Raw genomic sequence first — 18,119 nt, forward strand, 5'->3', positions numbered from 1 at the left:
GAATCAAGTCAAATAAATGCAGTGCAGGGTATGTTAAAAAATATATGTATGTGTATGTATAGAAGTAATACAGATTGGAGTGATAATTCTGTCTAATAGGTTAGGAAAGACTTCATAAAGAAGCTGAAACTTGACCACAAAATACTATAAAATTAATGTCTGCATGTTGTAGAAGTCATAATAGCTGGTGATTCAGGAACTTTTTATTGTAGTAAAAAAATACATATATATATATAGAGAGAGAGAGAGCATAAAATTTATCATTTTAACCGCTTTGAAGTGTCCACTTCTGTGTCATTAAGTGCATTCACATTGTTTGGTATCCATCACCACCATGCATTTCCAGAACCTTTCCGTCTTTCAAAGTGAAACTCTGTATCTACTAAACACAAACTCTTCCCATTTCCCCCTCCTCACAGATGCTGATAACCACCATTCTACCTTCTGTCTTTATACATTTGACTATTCTGTGTACCTCATGTCTCATATAAGTGAAATCATACAGTATTTGTGTTTTGTTCCTTTGTGCCTAACTTATTTCCCTTTAAAATGATGCCTTCAGGGTCCATCTATGTCATTACATGTGTCAGAATTTCCTTCCTTTGTAAGGCTGAATAATATTCCATTGTATGGATGCAACCCTTTTTTAATGTATTCATTCTTTCATTGATGGACTGGGTTGCTTCTGCATTTTGGCTACATGCTGCTATGGACATGGTTGTACAGTATCTTAGCCTATGATTTGAGCTCTTTCAGTGCATATACCTGAAAGTGGAATTGCTGGATCATATGGCAGTTTATTTTTAGTTTTTTATTTGTTTGAGATGGAGTTTTGCTCCTGTTGCCCAGGCTGGAGTACAGTGGCACAAGCTCAGCTCACTGCAACCTTCACCTCCCAGGTTCAAGCAATTCTCCTGCTTCACCCTCCTGAGTAGCTGGGATTACAGGCGAGTACCACAACATTCAGCTAATGTTTTGTATTTTTATTACAGACCTCAGGTGATCCACCCACCTCTGCCTCCCAAAGTGCTGGGATTACAGGTGTGAGCCACTGTGCCCGGCCTATTTTTAGTTTTTTTTGCCATACTGTTCTCCACCGCACCTACATCATTTTCTGTTCCCACCAGCAACACACAAGGGTTGGTTCAAGGACATTTTTAACCCAAGTCATTTTGTCTGCTTTAGCTAACTCCTCAGGATGCCTCGACTCGGTGCAGAAATGGTTGTTTTGACAGCAAATTCCTCCAGAGAACAGGACATGTACTGTTGAAATCATATAGTGCCTTAGTAAGAATTTGTACACACCTGGGGATTTATGAGTCATCATTTAAGGTCACAAAGTAGGGCAAAATATTTTGTTATGTCTTATTGTTGCCAAAAAGTCTTTGCACTGTGCTGACAATTGGTATCTGTTAGCAGTCATCAGAACCATATTTCCCAGTATTATTTTTCTGTTAGAATATGAGCTATGACATTATCTAATCTTTCTTTCAAAACATGATGGCAAAGGCCAGAAACCAAGTGATGAATCAAAAAGTGACTGACAAGTCTTGGAAAATTAGTACTGGTGAAATGATCACTTAATATGCATTTGAGGTTTTTCCATGTCTTTTCATGGCCTTGATAGCGCGTATCTTTTTTGCACTGAATAATATTCTTACTGATATTTTTAAGACCCTTTTGTCATTGCATAGACTAGTTTCTAGAATTCTTGTCTGTTCTATCTGCTTTTCCTGGCCCTGTACTACTACTATTAACCAGGGAAGCTGTTAAATAGCTTTAGTGTGTGATAGGGTAAAGTATCTTTCATTATTTTTTAAAATATTTTTTGCAATTCTCACACGTTTACTCTTCCAGATGAACTTACCTTTTTTCTTTCTTTCCTTCCTTCCTTTCTTTGTTTTCTTTCTTTCTTTTCTTTCTTTCGCTCCGTGTGGAGCAAAGTTAACTCATAGGCAGTGCATCCAGAGTAGCCCAGATGAACTTTAAAATAATATTGCCAAGTCATTAAAAATCCTGTTATGATTTTGGTAACAATTACATTAAATTGTGTCAATGTGAGAGTAATACGTGTTTTACAATATTTAGTTTGCTGTAAAACTTACTTCAGATACAAAATTCAGATGTAGAGCTAAACAAAGTAAAAGATATGATTCCTTTTGCATTCTTTCTTTTCCCTTTTCCCACCCATCAGGTTTGATGGTGGCTCACATCAGGGATGACCGTTTGTCTTATTCATTTACTTAGTAAGGGACCTGAGAAGAGTGGAGAGAGAGTAGAGCCTTGGTCAGTTGAAATCAGGAAACTTGCCTCTAGGATTTTCTAATGAGGTTCCTCCAAATTCTCTGTAAATAGTCATGCAAATATTTAAAAAGACAAACTGTCAATAACCCAAACACTAGCTTCAAACAGAATAATACAATGTCAAACTATAGAGGACTAAACCCTAATTTTATGAAAGCTATATATCGCAAATTGAGGAAAATCTAGCCAAGTTTTCATTATGACAAACCTTATCTTCCCTTGCAGAAAAGGGGGTGGCTTTTCTTACAATTTGTCCTCACACTTTGAGATCCCTGTAGGTCCCAACTAGGAAAAATGGCAGCGTTCCAAGTGATGGGCAGGGGATTCAGATGTTCCTCATAGACAAGGAGTGACACTCCAGGTGGGTCACTCCTTTATTCCTTTGCTTGGGACTCTGGACACACATTCTTCTTAGACCATAGGGTCACTCTCAGGGTGTGCTTGAGTTATTGCTGTCAGATGCATCTGCCATACAGAGGGTAGGGGAGGCGGGATGAAGGTCTGCTTGTTTTGTTTGTTTATGACGGGGGTAGCGAGGACAGGGTCTCGCTCTGTCGCCTAGGCGGGAGTGCAGTGGCATGATCTCAGGTCACTGCAACCTCCACCTCCCGGACTCAAGTGATTCTTGTGCCTCAGCCTCCCGAATAGCCGAGATCACAGGCATGTGTCACCATGCCCAACTAATTTGTGTATTTTTAGCAGAAAAAGGGTTTCACCATGTTGGCCAGGCTGGTCTTGAACTACTGGCCTCAAGTGATCCTACTTCCTTATCCTCCCAAATGCTGGGATTACAGGCATGAGCCACCACACCCAGCCCCATTTTACTCTTAACTGTCACTTACAGACTGTAGGTTCCAGCGTGATTTAGAGAAGTTTAAAGGGAAATGGAAATAGAACTTTAAAAGGAGACTTATATCTTTCAAATTATTGTCAAATATAAAAGGCTATTAAAACCATATGAAAGTCAGTATGCTCCAAAAGCCAGATTACCAAGCAAAGCCATCAAGCATTAAAGGAAACAAAGAAGAACCCAAAAAATAGAAAGTACGAAATGGTATGGCAGGGGTAAGATCAATTATTAGTTATAACGTTAAATAGAAATTGGAAATACTTCACTAAAATTAGATTTTTTGAACAATTCAACCTGATCATTACTAGAGGGACACGTAATATAAAATATACAGGAAGTTGGGCTGGGCGCGGTGGCTCACGCCTGTAATCCCAGCACTTTGGGAGGCTGAGGTGGGTGGATCACGAGGTCAGGGGTTCAAGACCAGCCTGACCAACATGGTGAAACCCCATCTCCACTAAAAATACAAGAATTAGCTTGGCATGGTGGCAGGCGCCTGTAATCCCAGCTACTCAGGAGGCTGAGGCAGAAGAATTGCTTGAACCCGGGAGGTGGAGGTTGCAGTGAGCCGAGATCACGCCACTGCACTCCAGCCTGGGCAAAAGAGCGAGACTCCATCCGAAAAAAAAAAAAAAATATATATATATACACACACACACACACACACACACACACACACACACAGGAAGTTTAAATGGGAAGGATGGACAAAGTTTATTTAATCACTTACAAGTGGAAAGGGAAGAGATAATATCAGATAAAGCAAAACAAAAAGTATTGAAAGGAATGAAAAAGGTCATTTTTATAATGATTAAAACTAAATGTATAACTATTACAAACTCTTCTGTGATAAATCTCTTTGTTCCAAAACATACCGAGTACAACCTAAATGTCCCAAAAGAAGAATGGTTCAATGTATTGTGGTATATCTGTGTGGTCGTCTTATTTGTAATGATTAAGAATGGTATTGTTGAAGTTTCTTTGTTTATCCAAAAAGCCATTAGTGATATATTGTCGATCGAAAAACCATACTGCAGATAGTGTGAATATTATTCTCCTACTTTGATTAAAGTAGAACAAAAAATGTTAACAAGGGTTATCTCTCAGTGATGTAACTGGAGTCAATTTAAATATTTTCAACTGTACTTTTAATCTTTTCCTATAGTTTATATAGTAAATTATTATTATACCCAAATATCTACTGCCTCGCCCACTGGGAGAACTATAGTTTCATGCATCATTGACCTCACCTAGGCCATGTGACTCGTTTTGGCCAATAAAACATGAGTGAGCTAACCTGTACCACCTACAAGCAAAAACTCTAAGAACCATTCCATGGTTCTACAATGCCTCTTTGCCCTGCCTCTCCTGGGGGCTATTTGTGAAGCCTGGAATGAAGAGGACTCAAGGTAGGTCTGCAGCTGACCTAAAGGACATGTAAATGAGCTAAAAATAAACCTTTCTTGTAAGCCTCTTGGAAGCAGAGACGGAGCCCTAACCTGCTGGTGCCTTGATTTATCAGCCTTCAGGACTGTGAGAAAGACATTTGGGGCTTGGTTGTGGCACATTACAACTTAGCCCAGGGTAAGTGTTTTTCTGGACACATACAATTTATGATGCCTTTGAACAGCAAGTTCTAGAAGTCTTCCCTACCAGCTTTTGCTTTAATTAGGTCCCTGGGTCATAAATCTGAGATTTATGTCACTCAATGAAAATGCAAATGTTACAGCACTTAGCAATACTTGTGGTGTTCCCACTGTTATAAAGGAAGAATGAGACAGAAAAATTAGATGTTCGGCTCTCCCGTATTGCTGTTATTTCCAGCCACAATACCTTTCTCATTGAGTATAGTAATTATGTTGGTTTTGACTTTAAAATTTATGGCCTTTCTGTGGTTTAGAATATTGTTTAGGCAATTTCTGAAAATGTTCTTTCGTAGAGATAATTTTTTTTTATGTTATAGCAATTCCTACACTCTAAGAATAAAAAATAACCTTCTCTCAGAGTTTAAACTTACTTTTATAATGCATTTGAAAAAGAGCAGGTGGTCAAACACTTGATTGAAAATTGGTTGGAATAATCTTTAAAGGGCATCTCATTCAACTTTATATTTAAAGTACTTGAAACCCTTTCTGTTAAAAAAATAACAAAAATTCTTAGAAACAACAACAATAACCTCAAAAACAATTCTTGTAATGAATTAAGTTCTCTTACTTTTTCTTCATTTTGCTATTATTCAACATATTTATAACTATAGGTCAACTGAAATGCTGACCTTTTATCATAAACAAGTTATCCTGAAAATGTCATTTTAAATTAAAACAAAAATCAAAGTGTTAGCATTGATGTTAATGAAAAAAGTACAGTTTTAAAAAAGAAAAAAATCCAGCAGAGGAATTATACCTTGGATTGAATTTACTTCCAAATGGATTACAGTTTAATTATTTAGGTTGTTACAACCTCATCCCTTGGGAGCACTTGAACGCATCACAAAAGTACCTCCCTTTTGGCTCAAGAGTCAGCATCTACTTGTAAAATATTTTGGACCAGAAAGCTAAGTACTTCAAATCAAGGATCCGAGCAGTGTCTTTACATTCTGTTTGCTGGCACCACAGCTTGGCATCAGAAACTTTACTCACTTACTAGACTGCCTTCATAAAACAAAAAGATTAGATGATCGTCTCTCAAGTGGAGGTTTATTACTACCTTTTGCCAATAATGAATGAAACTATCTCTAGCCCACAGAAGAGATACACAGCGCTTTCCATTTCTGTTTGTCCAAAGACTAGTTTTGTTTCAAGAGAAAGTCTCCCAGTTTGGAGGGTAAGTAGCTTTTATTTTCCTTGCGGTGACAGTGAAGTTGAAATCTTAAGACTGGATTACAAGTTCTATTCACTAGAATGTCCAGTTTTCACACTTTATAAAAATTACCCTTGTAATTATTGGTTTTGTTCTTTTAGGTATTCTCTATAAATAAGTGACCATTAAAATCCCGAATAACACATTCAGGTGACATAATCCATTAATATTATGTTACAGATTATTAAAAATATAACTATAGGACCATATAAAATTTAATTTACTGGCACATGTGAAATTTACATGATCTATAAAGGATCTGATCAATATATCTGTATCATTACCATAGTCTATTAAACATTTACATCTCCAGCCTAGATTTTCCTGAGCTCCAGACCTACATTTCCAAGAGTTTGTCTCCATTTGAATGCCTTCAGCAATGTCTCAAACCACAATCATGACTTTCCCATGGATCTTGGATTTCCTTTTACCATTTCTTGCTCGGAATGCCACAGACCTGAGATTTAGCCTTAACCCTGCCTCCCCCACCACGTCCAGTCACAAGACACAGGACTCAGTGTTGGAATTTCTGCCACCACTCTCCCATCCTCTCCTGAGTCCTGATTGGGCCCTCCTCATCTTCTTTACTTCCCCACTTGGAGTCTCCCCACAGCTGCCAAAGTCACCCCTTAGTAACACAAATCTGGTTACATCTTGATGGCTTCTCATGCTTATAATAAAAATCAAAATGCCAATGTCTTAGTCCACCTTCTGCTTCTATAACAGAGTACCCAAGACTGGGTAAGTTATAAAGAACATAAATTTCTTTCTCACAGTCCCAAAGGCTGGGAAATCAAGGCACCAGTAGGTGCCTGTCTCTCTGCTCCCAAGAGGCACTTCAAATGCTGCATCCTCTGTAGAGGAGGAACTCCATGTCCTCATATGGTAGGAGAGCAGAAGAGAGAGAACCCACTTCCACAAGCTGTATTAGTCAATTCTCATGCTGCTAATAAAGACGTACCCAAGAATGCCAAATTTATAAAGGAAAGCGGTTTAATTGACTCACAGTTCTGCATGACTAGGGAGGCCTGAGGAAACTTACAATCATGGCAGAAGGGGAAACAAACACGTCCTTCTTCACATGTCAGCAGCAAGGAGAAATGCCAAGCAAAATGGGGGAAAGTCCCTTATAAAACCATCAGATTTGACCTCTCATGAGAACAGGATGAGGGTAACCACCCCAATGATCAAATTACTTCCCATCTGGTTCCTCCCATGACATATGGGGATTATGGGAACTACAATTCAGGATGAGATGTGGGTGGGAACACAGCCAAACCACATCACAAGCTCTTTATATAGTGGCACTAACCTAGTCTCGAGGGCTCCACCCTCATGACCTAAACACCTTCCATTAGGCCTCACTTCCCAATACTGTTGCATTGGGGTTAGGCTTCTAACACATGAATTTTGGTTCACACATTCAGACCATAGCTACTGTCATGGCCTACAAGGTCCTGCAGGGACTGGCCTCTGTGTTTCTTTGATCACCATATTGTCGTCTCTCTGACTCTAGTCATATTGGCTACCACTCATCTGTTGATCATGTCATGCCAGACGCCCAGGTACCTAGTTAACTCCTCATCCTTTGGACCTCAGCTCTAACTCCTAGATCCATTAGTTCACCTCCCTCACTGTCTTCATGATGCCCATATATCTCCATCATTTTTTATTTACTTGATTCAGTGTCTCACCTTCTAGACTGAAGTTCATGTCTCACTTTTTTGTGGTCTAAAGATTGATTTCTGTTTCCTGCTAGCAGCTTTCCTTCCCAACCTGTGTTAACAAGCCTATACAAATGTTCTGGTGTTCTGTACTTCCTTCAAGAAGATACTAGCATTAAGATGGGAGCTAGAATGTGGCCTTCTTCTTATAAGAGGATAAGGTTCACTTTAATTGTCTATCTTTTGGGAAATATTATTTTTTAAGCTTTTAATGTTATACCATAGTGCTTACCTTTTAAACACGTTTTAGCATAGCTGTGTTGGAGACAAGGCCAATTTAAGAGTTTCTCTCTGACATAAGCTTTTAACCTCAATATTAACAATGCAAACCTTTCATACATGAATCCAAGTAAAAAAATTGAAGTGGCGGTTAGCTATGCATACGTGAAGGAACTCCATTTACCCCTGCTGTGAGATACCCTGTCAATCTGTAGATGTTCGCAAGCGTGTTGGTTACTGAGAGTCACATGTAGGCATGCTATAATTTTGAGGTACAAATAACTGTGGATATATGTATTCCTTGACCTTCACAAATGCTGGATCACAGGATGCACATAATGTGTTAACATAATGCATTAACTCTTTTGTAACTGACTACTTTGTGTTGGATTTAACCGTCACATACATGCCATGGCTAAACTAAAGACAAACATGGACCGAGCTCTTATTCTAGTCCATTGGGTAGGAGAGATTATGTTTCTGGAGGAGAATCTGGCATCCTTGGCATTAGGGTCTCAAATATAGCATTATAATCTGCTTTAAAACAAAGAAAATGTAAGAGGAGAGAATATGACTTTAGCACATGATTTCTTCCCATTTTCCTGTTGGCAGTCCTTTTTTTGCATATTAACACTTTCATCTTCCACTTTAAAATCTAGAGAGAGAAGTATTTCCTAATGTGTCAGAGTTCTTCCTCTCACTAACACAAATTAATGTTTCATCCTAAATATAATGATATTAATTTGACTTTATTTACTTATATGAGGCTTGTTTGTTTTGCTCTTAGGTGGTTTGGACACCCTGAATATTGCCCATTCTTTTCTAGTCAAACCTGATTCATGAAATGGAATGAAGCTGAAAAATCATCTACTTCTTTGTGGATTTGAGAGAAGATTGGGATGGTCTTAAGTGCATAAAACGAGACTCTAACTGCAGCGATGAGTTCAGATGAGAAGGGCATTTCCCCTGCTCATAAAACATCCACTCCAACCCATAGAAGTGCCTCCTCTTCGATATCCTCCCAAAGGGACAGTAGGCAGGTAAGACAAGAGCATTAAGTGCCTTTGGTTGTTTTATGCAAATGCAATACCATTGAGATAGGATGGGATTGCTAATTATTTCTGAAATTGTTTTGTAAAGTCTTTTATTCCAAGTGAAAACTCATTATTTTCTGTAGATACATTTGATGATGTCATGAAGCTCCCACTGTTGCTTCTCTGTGATTTAGGACTCTTTTTTAGAAGGCAGACACAGAAGGCTGGTAGGGTGGCTATGGGAAGCCCTGCTGTCTTTTCCTCCCTGCACCTGGAGGGGGAGCCAGCATCAAGAACTTGAACACTCTTCTCTTCATTCATGGAGGTGGAAAGGGAACTATGAACCCTGCAAAGGACATCTTCAAGCTATAAGGCTGTCACTGGGCTGCCAAGCACTAATCTCTGTTCGATCTTTTGTGGAATCTGGTAACAGCTAGATTCGGGAATTAGGTTACGGATAAAATTGTAATACCAGGAATTAAAAGCAGTGAGAACCCAAACAATGTTTACAGGCAACAGAGAAAGTAAATGGTTATTACTTAATTATGGTAGAAAACGCCCATGGTTCCATTTGAGCCAATTTTGCAAGTTATTTTTGTGGTGTCATTACTGTTTAAGTGGCGATTCTGCTGGCAGGGTTATGTGAGCATTTGTCGTATGAATGTTCTTCATTGTCAAAACAGGTTGTTATTTCAGCCAGCACAGGTCTGAGCATAACTATTTTCTATCATAATTTGTCCTGTGATAGTATCTTGGTTGTGTCACTGGAAATTCCCAATAAGTAGGTGTTATTACCTTTTTATAAAAGCTTTCCGTTTTGGCAACTGTCAATTAGTGAGCATCGTGCAGGTTCTCCTTCACCCCCTCCACCCCTCACCCCCTGTTTTATGTTTTCAAAGCATATTGCCTAGTTTCTAGGAGTGTGAGCATCAGTCATTCGATTGGCCATCATATAGACATGGCTCTTGAGACAGCCACTTTCATACATGAATTCATTTTAGATAGTGCAAATGCACTGCTGGGGATGCTTTTTAGGAAACCCTCCCAGCACTTTCTCTTCCTTTTTAGCAAGGAATTCCAGGAGAATCTGTAAGAATCAAGGAGTGTTAATGCATATATCTTTCACAGATCCTAAGGCACGTGTTTCTACTCCAGGGTCTTGGGGAACTTTTGATACTGGTGTCTTTTGTTATGATGTTATGTTTTGTTATGATGACACCTATATTTGGTTCATTATAAGTAGTCATGCCATTAGATCTGTGATTACACACAGTTATAATATTTATTGTATTGCATTTGCAGAGTCAAAGAAAGTAAGAGTACCAGGAATGGAAACACTTTTATATTAAATAACTACCGTATTCTGAGATGCTTTCTTTTTTTTTTTTTGACGGAGTCTCTCTCTGTAGCCCAGGCTGAGTGCAGTGGCCGGACTCCCCAGCTCACCGCAGCCCGGCCTCCGGTTTACTTCCATTCTCTGCCTCAGCTTCCTCCCGGAAAGCTGGGACTACAGGTGCCCGCCCCACTCACCCGGCTAGTTTTTTATGTATTTTAGTAGAGACGGGTTTGTCGTGTTCCGCCAGGATGGTCTCGACCCTGACTCCCAGACCGCCTCGCCTCCCAAAGTGCTGGGATTACAGGCTTGAGCCACCGCGCCCGGCCTCTGAGATGCTTTCTAAGTTTGCAAATTTAGTCTACCTTTGCCTGCCTTGCTGTTCTTTCTTGTTATGGCTTCTTCGTTTTTCCCTTCCCTGGGCATTTAAACAGAGAGAGAGACATTGTAAGCAGCATGACCTTCCTGACTGCTGGGAAGAAGGAAGCCGTTGACCCAGCTCACTCTGGAGAATTGTGGCAAATGGAAAAGATGGATGACTGCTGTAGAAACATCTATCGAGCATTGTTATTCTGCCTGTTGCACCCGAGCTCCAGCACAGGCATGCAAAGCAACAGGAAAACACTGAGACCCTGGTGTGCCGGAGGGAGTCTGAAGGTGGAATGTGTGACTCTTCACTTGCTTGTGAATGGAAAGTTTTATGATGGGAATGAAAGGAGCATGTCTGTACATTGATAATGAGTTCTAGAAAAGTAAGAGACACTTTTCAAAGGGTTATCATTCTTTAAGGAGAGAGTTTACTTTTACTCCTATTTATCTCGGCAGGTGGAAACTCTCCCAAAAACTTTCTTCCCTAGTTCCTTCCTGACTCCTGTTTTGTGTCTGGCTACCTCCCTCAGGGGAGAGAAGAATAGAAGAGATCAATTACAGTTCTGTTTTCCCTTCCTTATCTCAATCACTGCCTAAACCTCAGAATTAACTTAGGGAACTCAGATATTTTGAGTGATCATGTGATGTGATGTGATGTGATATAGTGTTTTTTATATGCATCTATTTTTGTGTGATAACTGTTTTCATAGTGAAGGGACATAGAGAAAGTGTGATAAATTTGGCTTCATTGAATCCTTTCCATTCTCCTGATTTGACTGACATCTATGCAGATGGTGCCAAATTGCAAACTCCAGCCCCATTTCTCTCCTAAATTAAGATCTAGCACATAGCTGAGAATACAGTGGTATCTTAATGCACATTGGTTGCCTTTCCTTCTCAAGTTCTAGTCCTAGGTCACTAATGAATTGACTGAGCATTTCTACTTAAATGCACTGCTGCTTGAGTGGTACCACTGTGTCTTAAATCAATACCTGTAAACCAGTTTGCTATCAGGATAACCATTCTCTCAGAGACCCAGGGTCACTGCCTGCCTTTCTCCTTTGCTTCTCCCACATTCAATAGGTTAATGAGTCTTATTGATCATTTCCTCCTTCATAATATTATAATTTCCTTCTATTCCCACTGTCAGCTCCCTTGCCCAGTGCTCATCACCTCTACCCAGGATCCTAAAGAGTACACTTGCCTCACTATCTCACTTATGCCTCACCATTTCAAATATCCTGAGTAGGGCAGATTCATGCTCAAAATCCATCAGACTCATTGTTACCTACACAATTAAGGCCACAGTTTCTCACTTGGAACCCCATGTCCAGCATGATCTGGTCCAGGCTTGTGTTCCATTTTCCTCCCAACCTCAACAGTCTTGTCTGATCATAGTCCTGAACTGCCCTGTCTTTATCCCTACTTGCCTTTCCTGCATGGAATTCTCACCACCTTCCTCCCTATGCATCAAAGACCGGCTCATATGACACTCCCACTGGCCATGCAAGCTTACTTTACCCTCTCCTTTCTCTGAGCTTTTATAGATCTTTTTGATAATATTTGACAGTTCTATATTGTTTATCTTTTTATGTACTGATCTCCTCATCTGTATTGTGAGCTCTCTTAAACAGACTATGTACTCTTAAGTCTTCAGAGAGCAGCCTTGAACCTCAAATGTTTTAATATATCCTGGAGGATATATTTTAAAGACCTGCAACAGCATTAGTTTTGTATTTTTATTACAAATTTTCCATTCCTGATTTATTTGTCCTTCTCTTCTTCCCTCCTCACGGATAAGTAAAACAAAGAACATCTGTGCATAATAGTAATTAGCTGTCCTTCCTGTCACTACATTAGGTAGTGTAGTTGGCAAAGAAGGGAGAGGAGCTAGGAAATAAAGTGACTCAGTGGCCCTGTGCTCACTAAGTGTTTCTTCACCAATGGTAGCGTCAAGACTCCTCTTAGTTACTTAACAAGTTAGAAGACTTTAATAATTGTTCCATTTGCATTTCACTAAATCTGATATGAGCTGTTAGAAAATCTAGCAAAATTGCCTCTGTGTGTGTGTGTGTGTGTATGTGTGTGTGTGTGGTGTGTGATCAACTATGACTCATAAGCTGTAATAAACATATTAATATATGCCCTAAAACTTCCAAAGAGGGAGCATAAGGATTGTTGATGAAACACTTAGGACTTACCCATAAACCAGCATTCCCCAAAGTGTTTGCCAAGTAATGCTTGCCCCTTGAGATGTTGCATTAAAAGGGAGTTCTTCTGTCAAATAAGTTAGAGAAGTGCTAAACAAAATCTCTTTTGCAATGTGCGTTACACAATTAAGGACACTGATAAGTCCCGAAGTAAGAATTTTTATTTAACTGAGTAATTCTAGAATTTAGTAGACTGGAACTTTTTTCCCTGTAAGATTTGATTGTTACAGATACAGATTCTTCCTTTTATGAAAAAAAAATTGGAAGGTCTAGGAACATTGATCCCAGATTTCTGATGACAACCCTAGACTGGGTTCAGTAGTGGCTTCCAGTGTAGTTGGGATATTTACTCTTTGATCGGCTACAGTCTTCACCTGCCCTCAATACTTATTTATGTTGACTGACTTGCCTTTAAAGCGTTTGAATTTGTAAGCCCTGATCCTGGATGTCAGTAGGTCAGTCACAGTAATATTTAACTTACCAAGGGTGATTTCCACTTGGATTTTAAGAAAGCACCTTAAGTTTAACATGTCCAAAACTGAACTCTTAATTTCCCTCTTAAATGTACTCCTGCCCAGCTCACACTGTCTCAGTAAATGACAACTCTGTTCTTTCATTTGGTGAGAAATCCAGGAATCCAGGAATCATCCTGTTGGTTCTACCTTCAGGATATACCCGGAATCTGATGACTGCTTGCCACCTCCTCCCCCTCCACCTTGGTCTGAGCCCCCGTCATTTTTCACCTGGACTATCGTCATAGTTTTCCAGTGGGTCTCCCTGCTTCTGTCCTTGCCCAACATACAGGCCATTCTTTACAGAGCAGTTGGAGTAATTCCTTCACAGCCTAAGTCAGATTGAGCCACTCTTCTGCACCAGACCCTCCAGTGACTTCCCATCTCTGCCCAAATAATATTGAATTGCTGACCATTGTCTATAAGGCCATTCATAATCTGGTTCTGCCTGATCCTCTGAGCGCATACCATGTTCCCTTTACGTGGTTCTCTCCAGTGCATTCCTCAGATGTGCTAAGAACACACCCACCTCAGGGCCTTTGCACTTCTGGTCCCCTCACCCTCACCTGCTTTTCATCCAGCCATTCCCCGGTTTGTCACACACTTGGCTCAGTCTCCAAATGTACCTTCTTTGGGCAGCCTTCTCTGCCCTTCCCTGCATGTACTCATCTCTCCTTGTCCACTTAGCTGGTTTGATTTTTCTTTAAAGCATTAACCACCACCTGGCATGTTATCTATTTGTTTTTGTGTTTGTTTGCTGTTTATGTCTGTATCTCCTTCCTGTATTCCCTAACACTGAAATGTAAGCCCTATGAAAACAGGGTTTTATTTCACTCAATAATGTATTCCTAGCACCTTGTACAGCGCCTCACATTTGGTATGCTCAGGATGTACTAGAAGGAATAAATGAATGAATGAGAAGTCGGGATAGAGAGAAGATTGGGAGCTCGGCTCCAGAGGTCTTGATAGCTGCGAAGGAATAATCATGAGGTCAGGAGATGACAACAGAGAGAGAAGATGATATGGTTTGGAGTTCCAAGTCCCACAAGAGTGGATTTTGAGAGTTACCGAGGCTGGAGTGCAATGGCACAATCTTGGCTCACTGCAACCTCCACCTCCTGGGTTCAAGCGATTCTCCTGCCTCAGCCTTCTGATTAGCTGGGATTACAGGTGCACCACCTCTCTTGGCTAACTTTGTATTTTTAGTAGAGATGGGGTTTCACCATGTTGGCCAGGCTGGTCTTGAACTCCTGACCTCTGGTGATCACCTGCCTCGGCCTCCCAAAGTGCTGGGATTACGGGCATGAACCAACATGCCCAGCCTATTTTAGTTTATTTTTGAAACAGAGTCTCACTTTGTTGCCCAGGCGGGAGTGCATTGGCACAATCTCAGCTCTTTGCAACCTCCACCTCCCAGGTTCAAGTAATTCTTATGCCTCCACCTCTCTAGTAGCTGGGATTACAGGCGCCTGCCACCACATCTGGCTAATTTTTGTACTTTTAGTAGAGATGGGGTTTCACTACGTTCATCAAGCTAGTCTCAAACTCCTGACCTCGAGTGATCCACCAACCTCAACCTCCCAAAGTGCTGGGATTTCAGGCATGAGCCACTGCACCTAGCCTCTCTTTATTTTAAAATGAAGGTTATTGTTTCCTGATCAGTATGCATTTTATGGTCACATTATATAATAAGTGCTGAGATCACAGGCGTGAGCCACTGTGCCTGGCCTATGCCTACATATTTTAGAGAATGTTAACAAAATACATGTTTCTGAGGCATTTTCAGTAGTTCTAGGATTATGCCCAAGGATCTGCGTTTTCAAAAGCAAGTCCTGTATTGGAGCCAAAGATTATTTTTATTTGTGTTATTTTCAAGTTGTATCAGAAAATCAGACACTATGGCTCTGAGAATGTAGGGTTTGGAATGCATACTTTTCAGTTGATAGCATCTGTCATGAGTGAATTCTTATATATATATATCTCCACCAGGTTAGACCTTGTAATTCCTTAAATGAGTCAATTTTTTTGTTCAATGAAAAATCAAAGAAGAAAAAGCCAGCCAGCCTTCATAATGATTCAAAGTTTGCTGAAGCTCAGAGATCATAAAATAAAGAACATTTTAAGAAAAAAGTTATAAATAATAAAAAATAAATAAGTCGTCAGAGGCTAGAAGTTCATCTTCTTACCAGTTTTTACAAAATCTATATTCAGTATCATGGTCCATCTTTTAACAACTATATATTTCAATTACACAAGTATCGAAAATATTTCCTATGTATTATCAACAGCAGTACATTTCAAAACCAACAGTGGCCTGTTCATTCAAAGCCCACTGGTGACATGTTAAAGCCATTCCCAACAGTGACTCAGTGGGACCATGTGCTGGTGTAACCATGGGCTAGTGACATGGCCACTCAGAGCAGATTTCAGCAGCATCTGTTATACAGGAAACTCATTATAAGTAAAGAAGGTGCCTGGAAAACCAGACAGTAAAAATGTCTCTCATCAACTATCCTTTATGTACAAAGTTTTCATAACAATTTTTCTTGTTGAACAAACAGGCTAATAAAAAGATCTCCCAGCATATACATGAACTGAATTGGAATTTGTCTCTTCCGACTGAGCCTCTGGAGCATCTTTGAATCGCTCTGTTGAATGAAATAACTAAATCACTACTTTGAGACATAGTGTCAAATCTTCTAAATAGGAAATGGATTTCTTTGAGTTGTGAAAAATGGAATGTTATCTCAAACAAAAATGTTCTAATTTCTAGAGAAAAGAAAGTCAAGCATCCCTGATTTGATACCTAACCTCCAATTATAATCACCTCAGTGTCACCAGTAAGGAGGAATATAACCTGAATTATTAGCTCTGTGTAGAATTCCACTGGACCCAGGGATTTGCAGGATGACCCTGGAACCCAACTGTCAGTTCAGAGAGAAACACTAACCTGATCTGAAAATCTGCAGTGTCCTCTCTGGAGTGCTGGGTATATTTAAATTATTGAGTTGATTCAAATTTCAGTTTAGCCTTTTTGGGATTCCACCCATCCCATGGAATCAACTTTTTGGGACTTAGGACCAGTGTCAGTGAGAAAATAATATTTGTTTGCAAAAGCTCAGACTGGGACCAATTTTTGTGGCTTGGATGCAAACTGGGTGTTTTGAAGAGTCTAAATATTCGGCAAAATGTGTGTACAAACCAATAGAATAACACCAGCAATAGCTAGTATTTCATGAGCTCTCACTGTGGAAGGCTGGAAGTGTCAAAGGGGTGAAATGTCTTGCCAACAGCTAATGAGCAGTGGAGACAGGATTTGCTCCCTGGAACCCAGTTGCTGGAGCCCTTGTTCTTGGCCCCTCCGCTATTAGATGTTGTAATGATTGCCAAGCTGGATGTCCGGGCCTCTTGTATACTTTGAAGTGAACCTTGTAGGCAGCATTTGTCAATCATTTTTGAGTTAGGTATTGCCTCCTCATTTTTTCCCTTGAGCAATAATAGTAATTTTTCACATCCTTGATGACCTGGGAAACTGTAAATCAAATGGTACATAGACTAAAATGTTGATAGTTTCTATCATGAACTGTTGCCATCATAGGTGAATTCTATGCTATCTGTGCTTTTCTCAGTTTTTGCATTTTTACTACACGTATTGCTTTTGGAATGAGAAGTTTCGATCATCCTTTTGCAATGAGAGTTTTATTGACAACTGCTGTTAACCTTTCCATTAGATACAATGAGCACCTCCACAGCTTTCTTGGCATCGCCACCTTTTGGAGATCCCTGTCACTGTTGCTTGGTGTTTATGGTACATGTTCAGTCCATGTCAAATGTGCTGAAATTGAGACGACTAGAAAGAGATTTGTTACCTGGAATGTGTTTTCCTAAAGGTCATATTTTATGAGTTTGTGTGTGTGTGTAGCTTTAAAACAGTGTTTGAAATGTAGTAAATATGACAAAAGTGTCATCAAATATTAAATATCATTATATATTATATAATGGCACACAGCTACTCGTTACCCACAGATGATTCAGAATCCAATGCTACTTGGTTAGGAATCTGTTCACTGCTTTCTGTGCCTGCCAAAGCCTTTCAGTTCTCTAGGCCTGCCTTTATCAGTTTTTCACTTTAGAGGTTATCTCGTGTTACCTTGAGATGACTGGTTTTGGGTGACAATTTTATAGAAGCACATTCATCTGTCAGATCCAAGATTAGAACTGCCTGTTAGGTTCTCAGGCATCACACCAAATAGAGAGGGCCACAGTATCATGAGTTAATGAAGCCCAGAGGGTCTCATTCAGTAGGTCCTTGAAAAGGCCTGAGAATCTGTTATTTACAGAAGCCTCCCCAGGAGACTGTTATTCACTCAGTTTTGGAAATGATCACTTTACAGAGAACATTTTTAGGTATTTCATTAGAACTATAAAAACATCATCCCAAAGGACCCTAGGTCTGTAAAATTGCTTTATTTGATTTTCAACTTAGACAAACAGAAAATCTTACCTCCCTCTGTCTGGTATCCATTGTAACTCTCCTAGACTGGAAGCGAAATATTCTTACAAAGGTAAAGGAAAGTTCTGCACATACAGTATGTTTTATATTTCAAGTGCCAGACTTCCTGACCTCAACTCCCAATTAAGAGCTGATTTGTCAAAAATTTTAATAGCCAGAACTGGTGAGGTTTCAAGGAAATAGATACTCTCC

The 18,119-nt window shown here is 39.8% G+C and overlaps 1 protein-coding gene across 12 annotated transcripts in view; it reads left to right on the plus strand.

Annotated features, from left to right (window-relative positions):
• Nucleotides 1–18,119, plus strand: part of OSBPL6 (oxysterol binding protein like 6) — a 210,398-nt gene that overhangs the window by 105,487 nt on the left and 86,792 nt on the right. For 11 of the 12 annotated variants that reach the window (XM_021923747.2, XM_021923754.2, XM_021923744.2 and 8 more), the window contains exon 3: nucleotides 8,744–8,996. In XM_021923747.2, coding sequence (XP_021779439.1) covers nucleotides 8,895–8,996 — 102 coding nt within the window. In that variant the 5' untranslated portion in view covers nucleotides 8,744–8,894. The remainder of the gene's footprint in view (nucleotides 1–8,743; nucleotides 8,997–18,119) is intronic. The other variant, XM_021923746.2, reaches the window with a different exon arrangement.

This window comes from Papio anubis, chromosome 10, assembly GCF_008728515.1.
Source record: "Papio anubis isolate 15944 chromosome 10, Panubis1.0, whole genome shotgun sequence".
Taxonomy (NCBI): Eukaryota; Metazoa; Chordata; class Mammalia; order Primates; family Cercopithecidae; genus Papio; species Papio anubis.